Here is a 16,078-nt window from a genome sequence, read left to right as displayed (position 1 = left end):
ACGCTTCATGGTGTCACTTATTTCTCTGATTCTATTTTCATGGCTTCTGAGTTGTTTTTCCCTGGCCTCCTCTTTTCCCTTTTTATCTATTATATTGTCTTCCAGGTCGCTTACTCATTCTTCTTCCTCACTTACCCTAGCTGTTAGATTATCTAGATTGGATTGGATCTCACTGATAGCATTTTTAATTTCTGCCAATTCAGCTTTCATTTTTGCCCTTAGAGGCTCTATGTTGCCATTAATTGATTTCTCCATTCTAGCCATTGTCTTCACAATTGCCAGCCTGAATTCCATCTCTGACATCTTGGTTATATCTGCATCCATTTGTAAATCTGTGGCATAAGTCATAATCTCTGAGTCTCTTCTATTTTGGGGGTTCCTCCTCATCGTCCTTCTGTTGAGTGGTTGAGGGAATGTATAGAGTCCAAATTATTGACCAGAACCCAAGCAAGATGCACCTGTTTTCTAGGGACCTTAGGGTTGCTGGCCTCTTGTTTTCCCAGCCTGTCTTCTGGGGGAGGGGCCTGCCACGCTGTTACTCAGGCAACCCTGTTTGGGTGGAGTTGCCCTGGCCCCCTGTGGTGGGGGATGGGCTCAGTGGGAATCAGTTTTGGGGGCTTTTGTTCTCTGGTGGCTTTCCCTGGCGTCTTTCCACCTCTCTTCCATGAGTCAGAGCAGAAGAGACTATTTCCAACCCTCTGCCTCAGAGCAGAGAGATCGCAGTCTGTTCTTCAGTGGGCTCTCCAGGCCACACTGTCTCCATTTCTGTCCGTGCTGCTATAAACTACAGCATCCTGGGTTGTGCGCCCCTCTGCAGTGCTCCCAGTCCTCGCCTCCAGGTTAGGGCATGTCTCTGCCCTTTGTGCTTCTAAAACCACCAGCCATTCCCAGTTCGAACGCGACCCCGCCGCTCCGGTTCCTGACCCAGGGGCTGCCCTAAAGTCCTTTCCCCACCGCTACCGGTCTGCGAGTCTGTGCCCCGTCCGTGTAGTATCCCCATGGCCAGGCACCCTCCCGCTGCCATTTATCCTCCAATATCTGCCCGTGGAATCACGGCTCCCATTTCGTACCTCAAAACCAACTCTCTGCGATATTCTGTTTGTAGAGATCCAGATCTTCTTACATCTCAGGCTGATTTCATGGGTGCTCAGTAGTGGTCTGGTAGATATCCAGCTCAATTCCAGCGACCAGTTGAAATAGGGTTCCCTACTCCTCCACCATCTTTCCTCCTCCCCCTCTACAGCTCAGTTTCTTTATCTCTGCAGTATGAATACAGTATTGCGGCACATCACTGATATATGCAAAAATTATTTTGAAAAGAGCCAAACAAAAATGCAAATTTTCATTCTTGCCCCCATTTAATTCAACAAACAGTGCAGTAACCATGCCCTAAGCACTGTGATTTGATTTACAAATGAATAAGGCTCACATGTTGCCTTTGTGCCAGTTGCTGTCTAACACAGACAAGGCATAAAGAAAAATCAGGAAGGGCACACGGAAAGATGACTGCCTGAGAGCTCTACTGCACATCCTGTCAGGCAAGACCTTTGGCTTGCTTTCATTCTCCAAAGGCTCGACCACACATCATAGTGGCTAATGATCGTTATGATTTACATTTTGGTACAGTGACTATTTACGAAGCATCTACCTTGTGCCAGGTAGTTATGACTTATCACCATTTAACGATGATTAAATGGAATCTTAGAGAATTTAAGTAACTTCCCTAAGTCACAGAGCTAGGAAGACATAAAGCATTTCCCTCCTCTGCTCATAAGAGAAAAAAAAATAAGAGAATGAGAATCAAACCACCACCTCTCTAGTAGCCATAGAAGCAACTATTGCTGACCTCTGATAGTGGGTTGGGAGGCTGAGGTGATGTGTGAGTAACACATCCACTTAAGGCGTTAGAGGAAGGTAGGAGATGGACTGACATGGGGAATGGATGCTTCAAATTCTACCTCCCCTAAGTGTGCCCACATTTCTATAGTATGGTGTGCAGGGTGCCTGAGAGAGAGAGATATAGAGAAAGTGACAGGGAGTTCGGAAGGGTGAGATTAATTTTAGTATCTGCAATCATGGTGGTCCTCATGAAGGAAATGTTCTTGGAACCTTTAAAACTGGATAGAATTCGTGTTAGTGGGGTCAAGAAGGAAAAGAAAATAGAAGGGAATAGTCTAGTTAGAAGGAACAGTTCTTTATTCAACAGATATTTTTGGGGGACCGACTATGTGCTAGACACTGGTCTAGGCACTGAGTAGTGAACAAAACTGGAAATAAAATCCCTGGCCTCACAGAGTTTACATTTTAGTGGGTAGATGAGATAGACAATAAAAAGAGAAACATGTAGCATTTTAGATGGTGGTAAGGAGAAAAATATTGCCAGGAAAGGAGGTAGGGAGTATGGGGGGCGGGAGGGGGATTGGAGATGAGATTTAGACAGGATGTCTCCAGAAGGTCTCACAAAGAGGATAATATTTGAGCAAAGACCTGCACTGAGGAGGAAACAGATTCTGCAGATCTCTGTGGCAGAGCATTCTGGGTAGAAAGAACAGCAAGTAGAGGGCCCAGAGGCAGGGGCACCCCTGAATAGGTGAAGACCGGAAAGGAGGTTAGTGTGGCTAGAGAGAAATCATTTAAATGTAGAGTGTTAGGAGATGGAGTCAGAAGGTTGAGGGAGGGAGTGCCATGAGTCAAGTTTCTGTATGTCTTCAAAGGTCATTGCAAGGACTGTGGCTTTTACTTTCAGTAATAAAGAAGCCACTGGAAATTTTGATCAAAAGAGTGTCATGATCTGATTTACATTTTAAGGGAATTTTTCTGGCTATTGTGTTGAAAATTGGCTGGATTGGGGGAGGATAGTCAAAAGTAAAAATGAGACCAGTCAAAAGACTGTTACTGTAATCCAGACAGGAGATGATAAATCTGGTAGAAGTAGATGGGTGTGAAGTAGTTTAATTCTAGATATATTTTAAAGATATATCAAATAAGAGCTGAGAAGGTATGAAGAAAAGAGGAGTGAAAAGTAATCCCAAAGTATTTGACTTAGTACCTAGAAGTATCGAGTTTCCATTGGCAGGAGGGGAAATGTGGAAGTATTGAGACAGCCTGTGTAGAGAAGGAAATTGTAAGAATTGGTTGGAAAGTAGCCTGGGTGCAGTGTCTAGCCCTTAGATGGAAACAGGATTCCCCATATTAGACTTATGTCAGGATGAGCCAAGCTGTTTTCCCTGTTTCTCTGCTCAGGGAAACAAAGTATCAGCATTTGGGGATATGTGAAGAAGTGGGATAATATGCCTCTTCAGTTTGAAAAGTCATGAAGAACCATGCTACTTTGGAAAATTCCTTTTTATCTCTCTTACAGAAAACTTTTCCCCAAATAACAAACCCTGTCTTTACTTTAGCTGTTCCTTTCACCTTCTTACCATAGTCTCCTTATATGTGTCAATCCTCCCCATTTTTCGCTCACCAGGCCTGGTAGTAGATTCTGCCTCTTAGACCATAATGCCCATAACCATGGCCTCCCCCTAGGCAAGGCCACCTTCAGCTATCATGCAGATCATTGCATCTCCTCTTCATAGGTCTCTCTGGCTCCACTCCCACAGCCCTTTCAATCTTTCTCCACACTGTAGCCAGACTGGTCTTCCTGACATAGAAATCTGATCATGCCCCTTGTTAGTTAAACACTGCAAAGGATCCCAATGATCTGATGATAAAGTGCAGCAATCTTAATGTAGCTTAGCAGTCCTTCCCTCCCCTGCTCCTTTAGCTCTCCCCATTCTCACATCTCCCATGTCATGTTCTGGACATGCCACCCTTCTTAAAGTGTCCCAAACACAGCATGCTCTATCTCATCTATGAACCTTCAAACACTCTTCCCTCCACTCTTCATCCAGCCGTAATAGTTAGCATCAGTGAGCTTCTGGATCTGGTGCCCCTCCCAACTCAGTCCTGCCTCCACACTTATCAAACCACACTGCAATGGCTTGCTTAGATGCTCACGTGCCCTCTAGACTCTAGGGCAAGAATCAGATTTATCTTGTTCAACATTATGTCCCTCATTCCCAGCAGGTTCCGAGCAGTCAGAAGTAACAGGCACTCATTCCATACTTACTGAATCAGTAAGCCAGACCAAGTGTTAGTTCTTCAATGAAACTTTCCCAAGAGCCCTCCATTGGAAGGGATCTCTCCCTCTTTGGGCCTCCATAGATTTTACCTCCACATGTGTTACAGATATATCACCTTTGAACTTTCACTATAGTTAAATAATTTACCTCTATTATTGAACAAGTTTCTTCTTAAGTGCAGAATCCATGCCCAATTCACCTTTGTTTTGTCCCTAGATCATCAACCACACAGCTTTTTGTATGCTCAGACTCCAATAACTAATTAATTAATGGAGCATAAATGTTAGATTATATTAGATTATATTTTAGAATTTCCAAATGGAGAGCATATGCTTTGAGGTTGGAAGTGGTGCATGATAAATCCAAACAGGTAAGTTGAGGCAAGATGGTAGAAAATCTAGTTTGATAAGCTAGGACTTAATAGTTTGGAAACTGGAGATTTGTTGTGAATTTCTACTCCAAGGAGTTATATTATCATAGTTGAGTACTAAGGAGATTAATCTGTCCTTAAGATAAATTTTCTGATACAGAAATACAGTCCTCTCCTGCATCCATCTCCAAAGATTGGTAATAGAGGAAGTGAACCTTGTTACTGTTGGGAATTCAGGTCATTCTTCAAGGTTTTCAGGGGAGAAAAACCTGGAAATAGAAGACAATTAGTAGGCATACTATGCTGGCACCTGTATCTTTGCATTTACTCTGGTTCTAACTCTGATAAATTGCTCCTGTGAATTCTCCAATTATTCAGAATCCATGGAGAGAGCTATAGTAGAATTAAATCTCATAGTTAATCCATAATTTGTTTCTCAACAGGTTCTCTGACTCTGAGAACACATCATGTTCAAGATTCCAAAATGGGATTTGTGATCAATGCGATCTATTCCATGGCCTATGGACTCCACAACATGCAGATGTCCCTCTGTCCAGGCTATGCAGGCCTTTGTGATGCAATGAAGCCAATCGACGGACGGAAACTTTTAGATTCCCTGATGAAAACCAATTTTACTGGAGTTTCTGGAGATATGATCTTATTTGATGAGAATGGAGACTCTCCAGGAAGGTACTATTAGACAATATTTTCTCCTCTAGACAATAGCACCTGAACAGTCATCCGTTGATCCTGATGTGCCTGTTTCTCTCCTTTGTGGTTATCTAGGCTTACTGGTCATATTTGGCCAGCTCCGACATCACAAAGGGATTAAAGATAGAGAAGGGGAGCCCTATTTTCTGTGGTCAGGTACACATATTGATGCTGACTTCCAAAACAGGCTCTTGGGATCATCCCATTTCAGAGACCCACCCTTAGAGACAGGAGCCTCACATTATGGTAGAAACTCAAAAACCAGCCCTGTGGTTTCTCTGTACATGTTTTCCATGTTATTCTCTGTACTCTGATCTCCTCATGGGCCATAGAACTATTCTGAAACAGGAACAATTCCATTTCTCGTAATTCAGAAATCGGGTTGAGGTGCTGTTACATTGTTTGCTGTACCTATAGTAAGTTATAAGTCATTTTATTTTATTATCCTTTAGCTGGAGGACTTTCTCCTTTCTCGAGGACTAAATTGTCTTTTACTCTGAAATTCCACATTTCATTATTTATAGAGGAGCCTGAGAAATATGAACTTACTCATTATTACAGATCAGCCTGCAGGGAAGTCATTAGGTAACTAGAACTTACCAGAATTCACATCTATCTCATACTCTAAATTCTTAAGTGACTCTACACATGAGACTTTTAATCCATGAGGGATATTGTCACTGAAAAGATATTCTGAGCTGTAGCAGGGCTGGCTCTTCACTCTGCCTTACATCGGCACAATCAGGGTCCTGTGGTCTCCCACTGTAAAATCACAAGTATTCTTCCAGCAACAGTTTATTCTTGACACGCATGCTTGGAGAGGGTGTCCTTACACTCTGTTTGCAGTGGATCCTGCCAAGAGGTTTCATGACTTGGTCCATAACTCACACCCCATGTGCCCACCCATGTACCAGCCACCTTGGTTCTAGCTTGTCTCCATGTTATTGAGGTGAACTGGAGCTGGTCCCTGAGGCAGCTGTTACCACGTTACAAGCTGAACTTTTAAGTGAAAGCTAGTTCCAAGTCATGCAGCCAAGAGGAAAGCTATATATTTTTCTCTCTTCTAGAGACTTGAAGAATATTTCTCCAAGCAGGCTCTTTGCCAAGATAAGCTGACTTTTCATATACAGTTTTCTTCTTTTTGGCTGTTCAGTATACCCATGGGGAACAGGGAATACAAGCATTTTATCAGGGCCACAGAAAATTTCACATTTGTCATAAGGCTTCATAGGGCAGGTCAACCAATGAGCTCAGTCTGTAGGCTCAAGTCAAGACCTAGTCCCTGATATCTGCGCATGGATTTATTATTCTTGTGAGCATACCTATAGCACTGACATCAGCTTGGGACTTGCTCATAAACTTTGATGACTACACTCCAAATATTCAAAGAGTTTTCATGTCATGCCCCCAAGCCAGTTCCACAAAACCAGATAGTGAAGAAATGTCTCAGCTCTATTCCAATGGGAGACTTTAATGGATCAGACAGAACATCACTGTCTCATTCATAATCCTCCAAATATGCTGTAATGGGGTGCATTTAGGACATTGTTTCTTAATCTTTTTTAGAACGTGAATCTCTGTAAGACTCAGATGAAATTTATAGATATTCTCTAAAGGACAATATACATAAAATTTTGCAAACAATTTCTAAGAATTCACAATTGTTCAGAGACTTTCCACATATTTCAAAGGTTGGGTGTTACAGTAACCCATTAATAAATAATCTGAATTGGCCTCTGAGGACATGAACCAGACTCAGGAAGGTGGTTTGCAGCATTTTTATTTTTCCAATTAATCCAGCTTTATTTACAAAATAACTAAATTAATATTTATTGAACATGTGTTCTAAGCCAAACACTTAGCTAAGTCCTCTACATTTTAATCCTATGAGGTAATGTTATCATTCTCTTTTCCAGCTGAAGGCTCACAAACTGAGGCTTACAAAGATTAAGTGACTTCTCCAAAGATACAGTCTAATACATGACAACCAAGATTCTAATTCAATCTCTGGACTTCACCCCTAACCTTATCCAACCAGCCTGCCAATTAATCAACCAGGACCAAAATTTAAAAACTACTATTTTTTGAGAAACGTATTGGTAGGCATTCTATTGTTATTTCTGTGGAGTAAAAGTTACAGTTCTGCTGGGTCAAAGACATTCCAAACTGGTCAATGAACCAGAGGAGCCTGGGTGACTAGAGAGTCCCCTAAAATGCCAGAGGCACAGAAGGAAGATCTTAAACAAGAGGAAACAGGGACAGGTAGCAACCTACTCTGGCAAACACACTCATAGACCATTAGAGAGTTCATTTTCACCACTGCTATTAAACCTCACATTGAATCAGACTACTATCAGTCCACAATTCTTTAAGGAAATCCTTGGGGCCAGGTATGTTACAGAATTGAGAATTTTTCCATTTAGAAAAGGAAACACAGTCCTCTAATGCCACCAGCACACTGTGGAGCAGCACTCTTTAATCAACATGTTAATATCTCTGTAGTAAAACATACAAGTAGTCACACAAAGTGTGATAAATAGGCGATACAGAGCCTCATTACAGGGCGGGTCAAGTTCTCTCACCAGATAAGTTCAGATTGGGTCATGTTTTGCTGCCAAGTGAGTTATAAAAATATAATTTTCAGAGCTCTAAGGATTTCAGAATTACAGATAAGAAATATGGACCTTGACTATTTACCACCAATGGTATAGACCATAGGTCAGCAAACTGTGGTCTGCAGGCCAAATGGAGTCTGCTGTCTGTTTTCATAAATCGGGTTTTATGGGAACACAGTCACACCTACTTATTTAGAGCCTGTCTCTGGCTGCTTTCACACTACATGGGCAGCGTTGAGTAGTTTCAGCCGAGACCATCTCACAAAGCTTCACAATATTGACTGTCCCTTTAGAGCAAAAGTTTTCTGACCCTCTTAGAGAGAGTCCATTGAGAACTAAGGTTTTAGAGGCCTAGCCACTGCCTGGGACTGACCATAATTGGGCAGGGGAAACATGGAGAGTCAATATCAGAACATCAGACTAAGTACAACTGACTATTTAAAGCAAGAATTTTAACATTATATTGTGGGATTGATAAGTATGGGGATGTAAACTATTTGGCAACCAGCATAAAGAAAGGGGGTCTAGAATTCTATAACAGCAAGTTTCTTATAATTTACATTAAGTGACACAACATTAACTTTAAGTAGAATAAGATAAAGAAAGAATGCATATTTAATCCCTTAACAAGAGGAATAGCTAAAAAGCCAATAGAATACTTTTAAAAAGTTGACTAATCCAAGAGGCAAGAAAAGAGGAATGGGTGGATGGAAACAGATGTGACAAGTAGAAAGTAAGGCTAGAACACTAGAAATTTGAAGATACTGAGCTGGTTTGCACAAGGGTTCTTAATATGTGGCTCTGCCCACAGAAGGACCACAGAGATGATTTGTTTTTAATTTCCTAGCTTTCCTTGGGGCAAAAATGGAGTCTCAGAGAAAGGAAGAGTTGCGCCCACTCTCATGCAGTCAACTAGTAATAGAACAAGGACAGTATGCAATTCCCAAGCACAATCATTAAATTCAAATGAGGAGAATGTAACTTAGTTTTCTTTTCTTTTTTTCCCCCATTTTCTTTATGTTACATGTGAAATGGTTCTATGTATATCCTGGAAAAAGATGTCATTATTAGTTACCATTAAAGGACTTGGTCAAAACCACCTTGTGGTTTCTCTCTAATCTCTGATAATCCAACCCCAAAGACACAGATCATTGTAATTGCTTTGTTGCGTGGACTGGAGCTTAAAGTGTCTATTTTCTAGACCAACAGACAATTTACCACATATTTAAGAATCAAACCCTAAAACACACACACACACACACCTCAGCATTAGAATTCTAGACTGAGAGGATAAAGGAGCTATATAAATCTAAATTTCTGCACAATCCCTTCCCCCTCATGATGTTGCCATTTTCTTGACAATCTTGCTTCAGCCCCTTGGGTAAAGAAAACCTCACTATCTTCTGAGGAAGGAAGGCTGCTCTAATTTTCAGAGTGTTTAACCACTTAGAAAGTTCTTTAGTTCTGCTAAACTGAACCCTGCCTGCCTCTAGTTTTTATTTAGTGCTTTAATAGGACTTTTTTTTCTTTTTGGTTAGAACACATTTTACCTGTTTTATTTTGGTTTTGAATGCTATATAAAATTCATTTTTAAAAAAATTTCAGTATATTTTGACTATGAACTGTGGCCAGTTAAGGAAGAGCTACAAGGGGAGGCAGAGAGAAAGGAGAAAGAAGGGAGAGATATTACAGAAGACAGGTCACATATACCACACAGTGATGAGAAAGAAGTTTCAGGAGCAGAAAGATGTAGAAACCAAGAGGCTCAGTGAAAGAGAGCAAGAGAGCAAGACAGTGAGAAAGAGAGGGAATTGAATAATGGGAAAACAATTGCAGGAATCCATTATGTGTTTTAATTCTTAACTAAAATCTAACTAAGAGTATTTTTCAAACACTTTCTCTCACTTATGATGGAGAATAAAACCTATATCCCATTTCTGAAAATTGGAAGAATTCATACCAATTGACAAGGGAAGAGAGAAATCTTTTTTTTTATGGAGAGTTATTTTTACCTATTTCTTTTTCTAATGTACTGATACCAAAGATTTTTACAGCAATGTTATAATTTCACTGACCAAACAATTAGTGATACCATCTCTGTATTTCTCTTGTAGATAAGAAATAATTACCAGAAATCTAAAAGCTAATTCCATGAGGAGGATTCATTATCTCTAACACAGTTAAAGCAGGTTGACAGATTTGAACCAAAATTAGAGTTTAACTTTTCTTGAAATCCCTTCCCTGTCAAATATAACATTTTCCATTCTATACAGCTTTCATATTTATTTTGCAAAAATTGGATCTCTCCACATTTTACCGTTTCTCCTACATAAAACAGAGTTCTGCAATCGAGGAGCAGTGAAAGTTGGTTCTTCACTCTGTCAAATAGATATGGAGCTGTCTAATGGAGAAAAACATTGGACTAGAAATCTAAAGACTGAGTGTCAGTCTCCTCTGCCACTTGCATACTCCGCAATATGGTACAACTCAATAACCTAGCCAAGCTTCAGTTCCATTATCTGTAAAATTCACAGTATGGATAGACCTGGAGAGAGTTAAAGATGGGTAGGAATGGCTTGAGGCTTCCTTTGGGGTGAGCAGTGAAACCCTCATAGCTCTTCAAATCAGCAGCAGCAAAGAAAGAAGCTTCCTGACACCGATAATTCTTTCTTTTTCCCAGCCTAGAATGTTCAAAGCTTATTTGCTCACAGTCTTTATTGGCTCACACAGAGTACCTTTGGAAGTCTCCAGAGCCCATGTATTTGAAGTACTCAATGACATAATATATGAGTTTCTTTTGTAGCCTTAGTGCTCTATTTTCGAATATCTCAACTCATTGTATGCATAGTAGCCCTTGGATAACTGTGACAGAGTGGGAAGGTTTAGGACTCAGTTATGTATCCTGTAGATTGGTACTTTGGGTTTAGAAGTGGACTTGAGACAGTTACTCAAAATTGTTACTTACTGCAAATAAAACACTTTAGGATGATCCTTAAGCTACTGAACAACTAACAAATTTAAGAATGAATTAACATTCTGAAAAAGATACTACTGTAAAATACTGTGATTAGGAGTAAAAACAGAATGGTATCCCTTTACAGTGTAGATCCAAACAGACTAATGTCAGATTTGTTCTTAACATTTCCTTACTGAGCATTGGTCTGAGTATGGTATCCTGGTCACTGGAACCCAAAAGCTAGAAAGTTTTACATCCTTGTCAATTTCCAGATAGCTAACTATGCTGACCATGGAAGGATGGAGGGGGAATTTTCAAAGCCCATCTGCCCATCCTATAAGTCCTAGGAGGTAAAAGCATAGGTTTCTATGTGAAGACATTGTGTACCTAAAATATACCCACAGTTATGTCTACAGGAGTTGCTCATCCACTGTCCTGACATTGGAAAATTATTTCAAAAATACTTCTCTGGAAATGTTCTTGCACACAAGAAAAAGCTTACCAATATGAACATTAATTTTCCCTCTTTACAGCTCTCTATTCCCCATACTCAAAATGAGAACAATAGCTAATAAAAGCTGAGAACTTACAAGGTATTAGTAGCTTCCAGCATTTTTACATGGCATGAGGTGCTTTAGAAGCTATTTTCAGACTTATTTTATTTTATTTATTTTAATTCCAGTTAATTAACATACAGTGTTATATTAGTTTCAGGTGTACAATATAGTGACAACAATTCCATACATCACCCAGTGCTCATCACAACAGGTACACTCCTTAATCCCCATCACCTGTTTCACCCAACACCCCACCCATCCCTCCTCTGGTAACTATCAGTTTGTTCTCTATACCTAAGTGTCTGTTTCTTGATTTATATCTCCCTCTCTCACTTTTTTCCCTTCACTAATGTGTTTCTTAAATTCCACATTTGAGTAAAATCATGTGGTATTTGTCTTTCTCTGACTGATTTATTTCATTTAACATTAAACTCTCTAGCTCTATCCATGTCATTGCAAATGGTAAGATTTTATTCTTTTTTATGGCTGAATAATATTCCAGTATATATATAATTCTCCTTTATCCATCCATCAATCAATAGACATTTGGGCTGCTTCCATATCTGCAATATCCATTATGGTAAATAATGCTGCTATAGACATAAGGGTGCATGTTGCCCTTTGAATTAGTGTTTTTGTATTCTTTGGATAAATACTCAGTAGTGTGATTGCTGGATCATGGGGTACTTCTGTTTTTAACCTTTTGAGGAACCACCATACTGTTTTCCAGAGTGGCTGCACCAGTTTGCATTCCCACCAACAGTGCACAAGGGTTCCTTTTTCTCCGCATCCTTGCCAACACCTGTTGTTTCTTGCATTGTTGATTTTAGCCACTCTGACAGGTTGAAGTGATGTCTCATTGTAGTTTTGATTTGCATTTCCTTGATGGTAAGTGATGATGAACATCTTTTCATGTGTCTGTTAGCTATCTAAATGTCTTCTTTGGAGAAATGTCTATTCATGTCTTCTGTCGTTTTTTCATTGGATTATTTGTTTATGGGTGTTGACTTTTATAAGTTCTTTATATATTTTGGATGCCAACCCTTCATAAGATATGTCATTGGCAAATATCTTCTCCCATTCCAAAGGTTGCCTTTTGGTTTTGTTGATTGTTTCCTTCACTGTGCAGAAGATATTCATTTTGATGAAGTCCCAATAGTTTATTTTTGCTTTTGTTTCCCTTGCCTCAGGAGACATATCTAGAAAAATGTTGCTATGGCTGATGTCAAAGAAATTACTGCCTGTGCCCTCTTCAAGGATTTTTATGGTTTCAGGTCTCATGTTTAGGTCTTTAATCCATTTTGAGTTTATTTTTGTGAATGGTAAAAGAAAGTGGTCCAGTTTCATTCTTTTGCATATTGCTGTCCAGTTTTTCCAGCACTACTTGTTGAAGAGACTGTCTTTTCTCCATTGGATATTCTTTCCTACTTTGTTAAAGATTAATTGACCATATATAGTCATGGGTTTATTTCTGAGTTTTCTATTCTATCCTGTTGATCTCTGTGTCTATTTTTGTGCCAGTACAATACTGTCTTGATCAATACAGCTTTTTCATATAACTTAAAGTCCAGAATTTTGATATTTCCAACTTTGTTTGCTTTTTCAAGGTTGCTTTGGCTATTTGGGTCTTTTGTGGTTCCATACAAATTTTAGCATTGTTTGTTCTAGCTGTGTGAAAAATGCTGTTGGTATTTTCATAGGGATTGCATTAAATGTAAACATAGCTTTCAGTAATATAGACATTTTAACAATATTTGTTCTTCCAACCCATGAGCATGGAATGTCTTTCCATTTTTTTGTGTCCTCTTCAGTCTCTTTCATCAGTGTTTTATACCTTTCAGAGTACAGGTCTTTCAATTCTTTGTTTAGTTTTATTCCTAGGTACCTTATTATGTTGGTGCCATTTTAAATGAGATTGTTTTCTTAATTTCTTTTTCTGCTGCTTCATTATTGGTATATAGATATGCAGCAGATTTCTGTACATTGATTTTGTATCCTTTGACTCTACTGAATTTGCTTATCAGTTCTAGCTGTTTTTTGGTAGAATCTTTTGGGTTTTCTATATATAGTATGATATCATCTGCAAATAGTGAAAGTTTTACTTCTTCCTCACCTATTTGGATGCCTTATTGTTGTTGTTGTTTTTGTTGTCTGATTGCTGTGGCTATGACTTCCAGTACTATGCTGAATAAAAGTTATGTGGGGTACTTGGCTGGCTCAGTTGGTAGAGCATGTGGCTTTTAATCTTGGGATCATGAGTTCGAGTCCTATGTTGGGTGTAAGAGATTGGTTAGAAAAAATTTTTTAATTTTTTAATTAAAGATTTTATTTATTTATTCATGCATTCATTCATTTATTTAGAGAGCATGCCAGTGCGTGTGGGGGGAGGGGCGGTGGGGAGGGGGAAGGGAGAGAACCTCCAGGAGACTTGCCTGAGTGCAGAGCTGATCACAGGGCTCCATCCCACTGCAAAATCATGACCTGAGCTGAAACCAAGAGTCAGATGCTCAACCAACTAAGCCACCAAGGCACCCCAAAATAAAATTATTTTTTAAAAAGTGGTGGGTGTGGACATCCTTGTCTTGTTCCTAATTCACGGGAAGAGTTCTTGGTTTTTCCTCATTAAGGATGATGTTAGCTGTGGATTTTTCATATATGGCCTTTATTATGTTGAGGTATGTTCCCTCTAAAGCTACTTTGCTGGGGGATTTTTTAATCATAAATAGATGTACTTTGACAACAGCTTTGCAGCACCTATTGCAATGATTATATGGTTCTTATCCTTTCTCTTACTGATATGATGTATCACATTGATTGATTTGGGAATATCGAACCACCTTTGCAATCCAGGAGTATAACCTACTTGTTCATGGTGAATGATTTCTTTAATGTATTGTTGAATTTGGTTTGCTAGTGTTTTGTTGAGAATTTTTGCATCTATGTCCATCAGGGATATTGGTCTGTAGTTCTCTTTTTTAGTGGTGTCTTTATCTGTTTTTTGTATCAGGGTATTGCTGGCCTCATAGAATGAATTTGGAAGTTTTCCTTCCTGTTCTATTTTTTTGAATAGTTTGAGAAGAATAGGTCTTCTTGAAGTGTTTGGTAGAATTTGCCTGTGAAGCCACCTAGACCTGCTTTTCCTTGTTGGGAATTTTTGATTTCTGATTCAATTTTTATGCTGGTTATTGATCTGTTTTCTATTTCTTCCTGCTTCAGTTTTCATAGTTTATATGTTTCTAGGAATTTATCCATTTCTTCTAGGTTGTCCAGTTTATTGGCATATAGTTTTCATAATATGCCTTTAAAATCATTTGTATTTTTGTGGTGTTTGTTGTTATTTCTCCTCTTTCACTTGTGATTTTATTTATTTGAGTCCTTTCTCTTTTTTTCTTGATAAATTTGGGTAGAGGTCTATCAATTTTATTGTCATTTTCAAAAAGCCATGTCCTGGTTTCATCCATTTGTTCTTTTGGGGTTTTGCTGTTGTTGTTGTTGTTGTTGTTTTAGTTTCTGTATCATTTATTTCTGCTCTAATCTTTATTATTTCCTTCCTTCTACTGATTTTAGGTTTTGTTTTTTGTTCTTTTTCTAGCTCCTTTCAGTGTAAGAATGTTTGAGATTTTTCTTGCTTCTTGAGGGAGGCCTATATGGCTATAAATTTCCCTCTTAGAACTGTTTCTGCTGCATCTCAAAGGTTTTAGACTATTGTGTTTTCATTTTCATTTGTTTCCGTATATTTTTTTTTTATTTCTTTTTTTATGTTCTGATTGACCCATTCATTTTGTAGTAGCACATTATTTAACCTCCATGTATTTGTGGTCTTTCCAGGTTTTTTCTTGTGTTTGACTTCTAATTTCATAGTGTTGTGGTCAGGTCATGCATGGTGTGACTTTGATCTTCTTGAATTTGTTGAGGCTTGTTTTCTGGGCCAATATATGATCTATTCTGGAGATTGTTCCTGGTACACTTAAAAAGAATGTGTATTCTGCTGTTTTAGGATGGAATATTCTAAATATATCTGTTAAATCCATCTGTTCCAGTGTGTCATTCAAAGCCATTTTTCCTTGTAGATTTTCTGTTTAATCTGTCCACTGATGCAAGAGGGGTGTTAAAGTTCCCTACTATTATTGTATTATTATAGATTAGTTCCTTTATGTTTGTTATTAACTGTTTATGTATTTGGGTGCTCCTATGTTGGGTGTGTGCTTATTATTATATGTTACAGTCTTGTTTTAAAGACTTTGTTTTAAAGTCCATTTTGTCAGAGATAAGTATTAGCTATTCCAGCTTTCTCTTCACATCCATTTGCATAATAAATGTTTCTCCATTCCCTCACTTTCAATCTGCAGGTGTCTTTAGGTCTAAAAAGAGTCCCATGTAGGCAGCATATAGATGGGTCTTATTTTTTATCCATTCATCCCCCTATGTCTTTTTTTAAATTTTTTATTGTTATGTTAATCACCATACATTACATCATTAGCTTTAGATGTAGCGTTCCATGATTCATTGTTTGTGCATAACACCCAGTACTCCATGCAGAATGTGGCCTCCTTAATACCCATCCAAGGCTAACCCATCCTCCCATGCCCTTCCTCTCTAGAACCCTCAGTTTGTTTTTCAGAGTCCATCGTCTCTCATGGTTCGTCTCCCCCTCCGATTTCCCCCACTTCATTCTTCCCCTCCTGCTATCTTCTTCTTCTTTTCTTTAAAACATATATTGCATTATTTGTTTCAGAGGTACAGAT

General features: G+C 38.9%; 1 protein-coding gene across 1 annotated transcript in view; it reads left to right on the top strand.

Annotated features, from left to right (window-relative positions):
* Positions 1-16,078, top strand: part of GRM5 (glutamate metabotropic receptor 5) — a 144,838-nt gene that overhangs the window by 38,837 nt on the left and 89,923 nt on the right. The window contains exon 3 of the mRNA XM_081797334.1: positions 4,938-5,184. Within this exon, the coding sequence (XP_081653460.1) occupies positions 4,938-5,184 (247 nt within the window). The remainder of the gene's footprint in view (positions 1-4,937; positions 5,185-16,078) is intronic.

Source organism: Leptonychotes weddellii, chromosome 11 (genome assembly GCF_054177405.1).
Source record: "Leptonychotes weddellii isolate Sample4059 chromosome 11, ASM5417740v2, whole genome shotgun sequence".
Lineage (NCBI taxonomy): Eukaryota > Metazoa > Chordata > Mammalia > Carnivora > Phocidae > Leptonychotes > Leptonychotes weddellii.
Note: the sequence above shows the minus strand (reverse complement) of the source record. Positions and strands in the feature narration are given on the sequence as shown.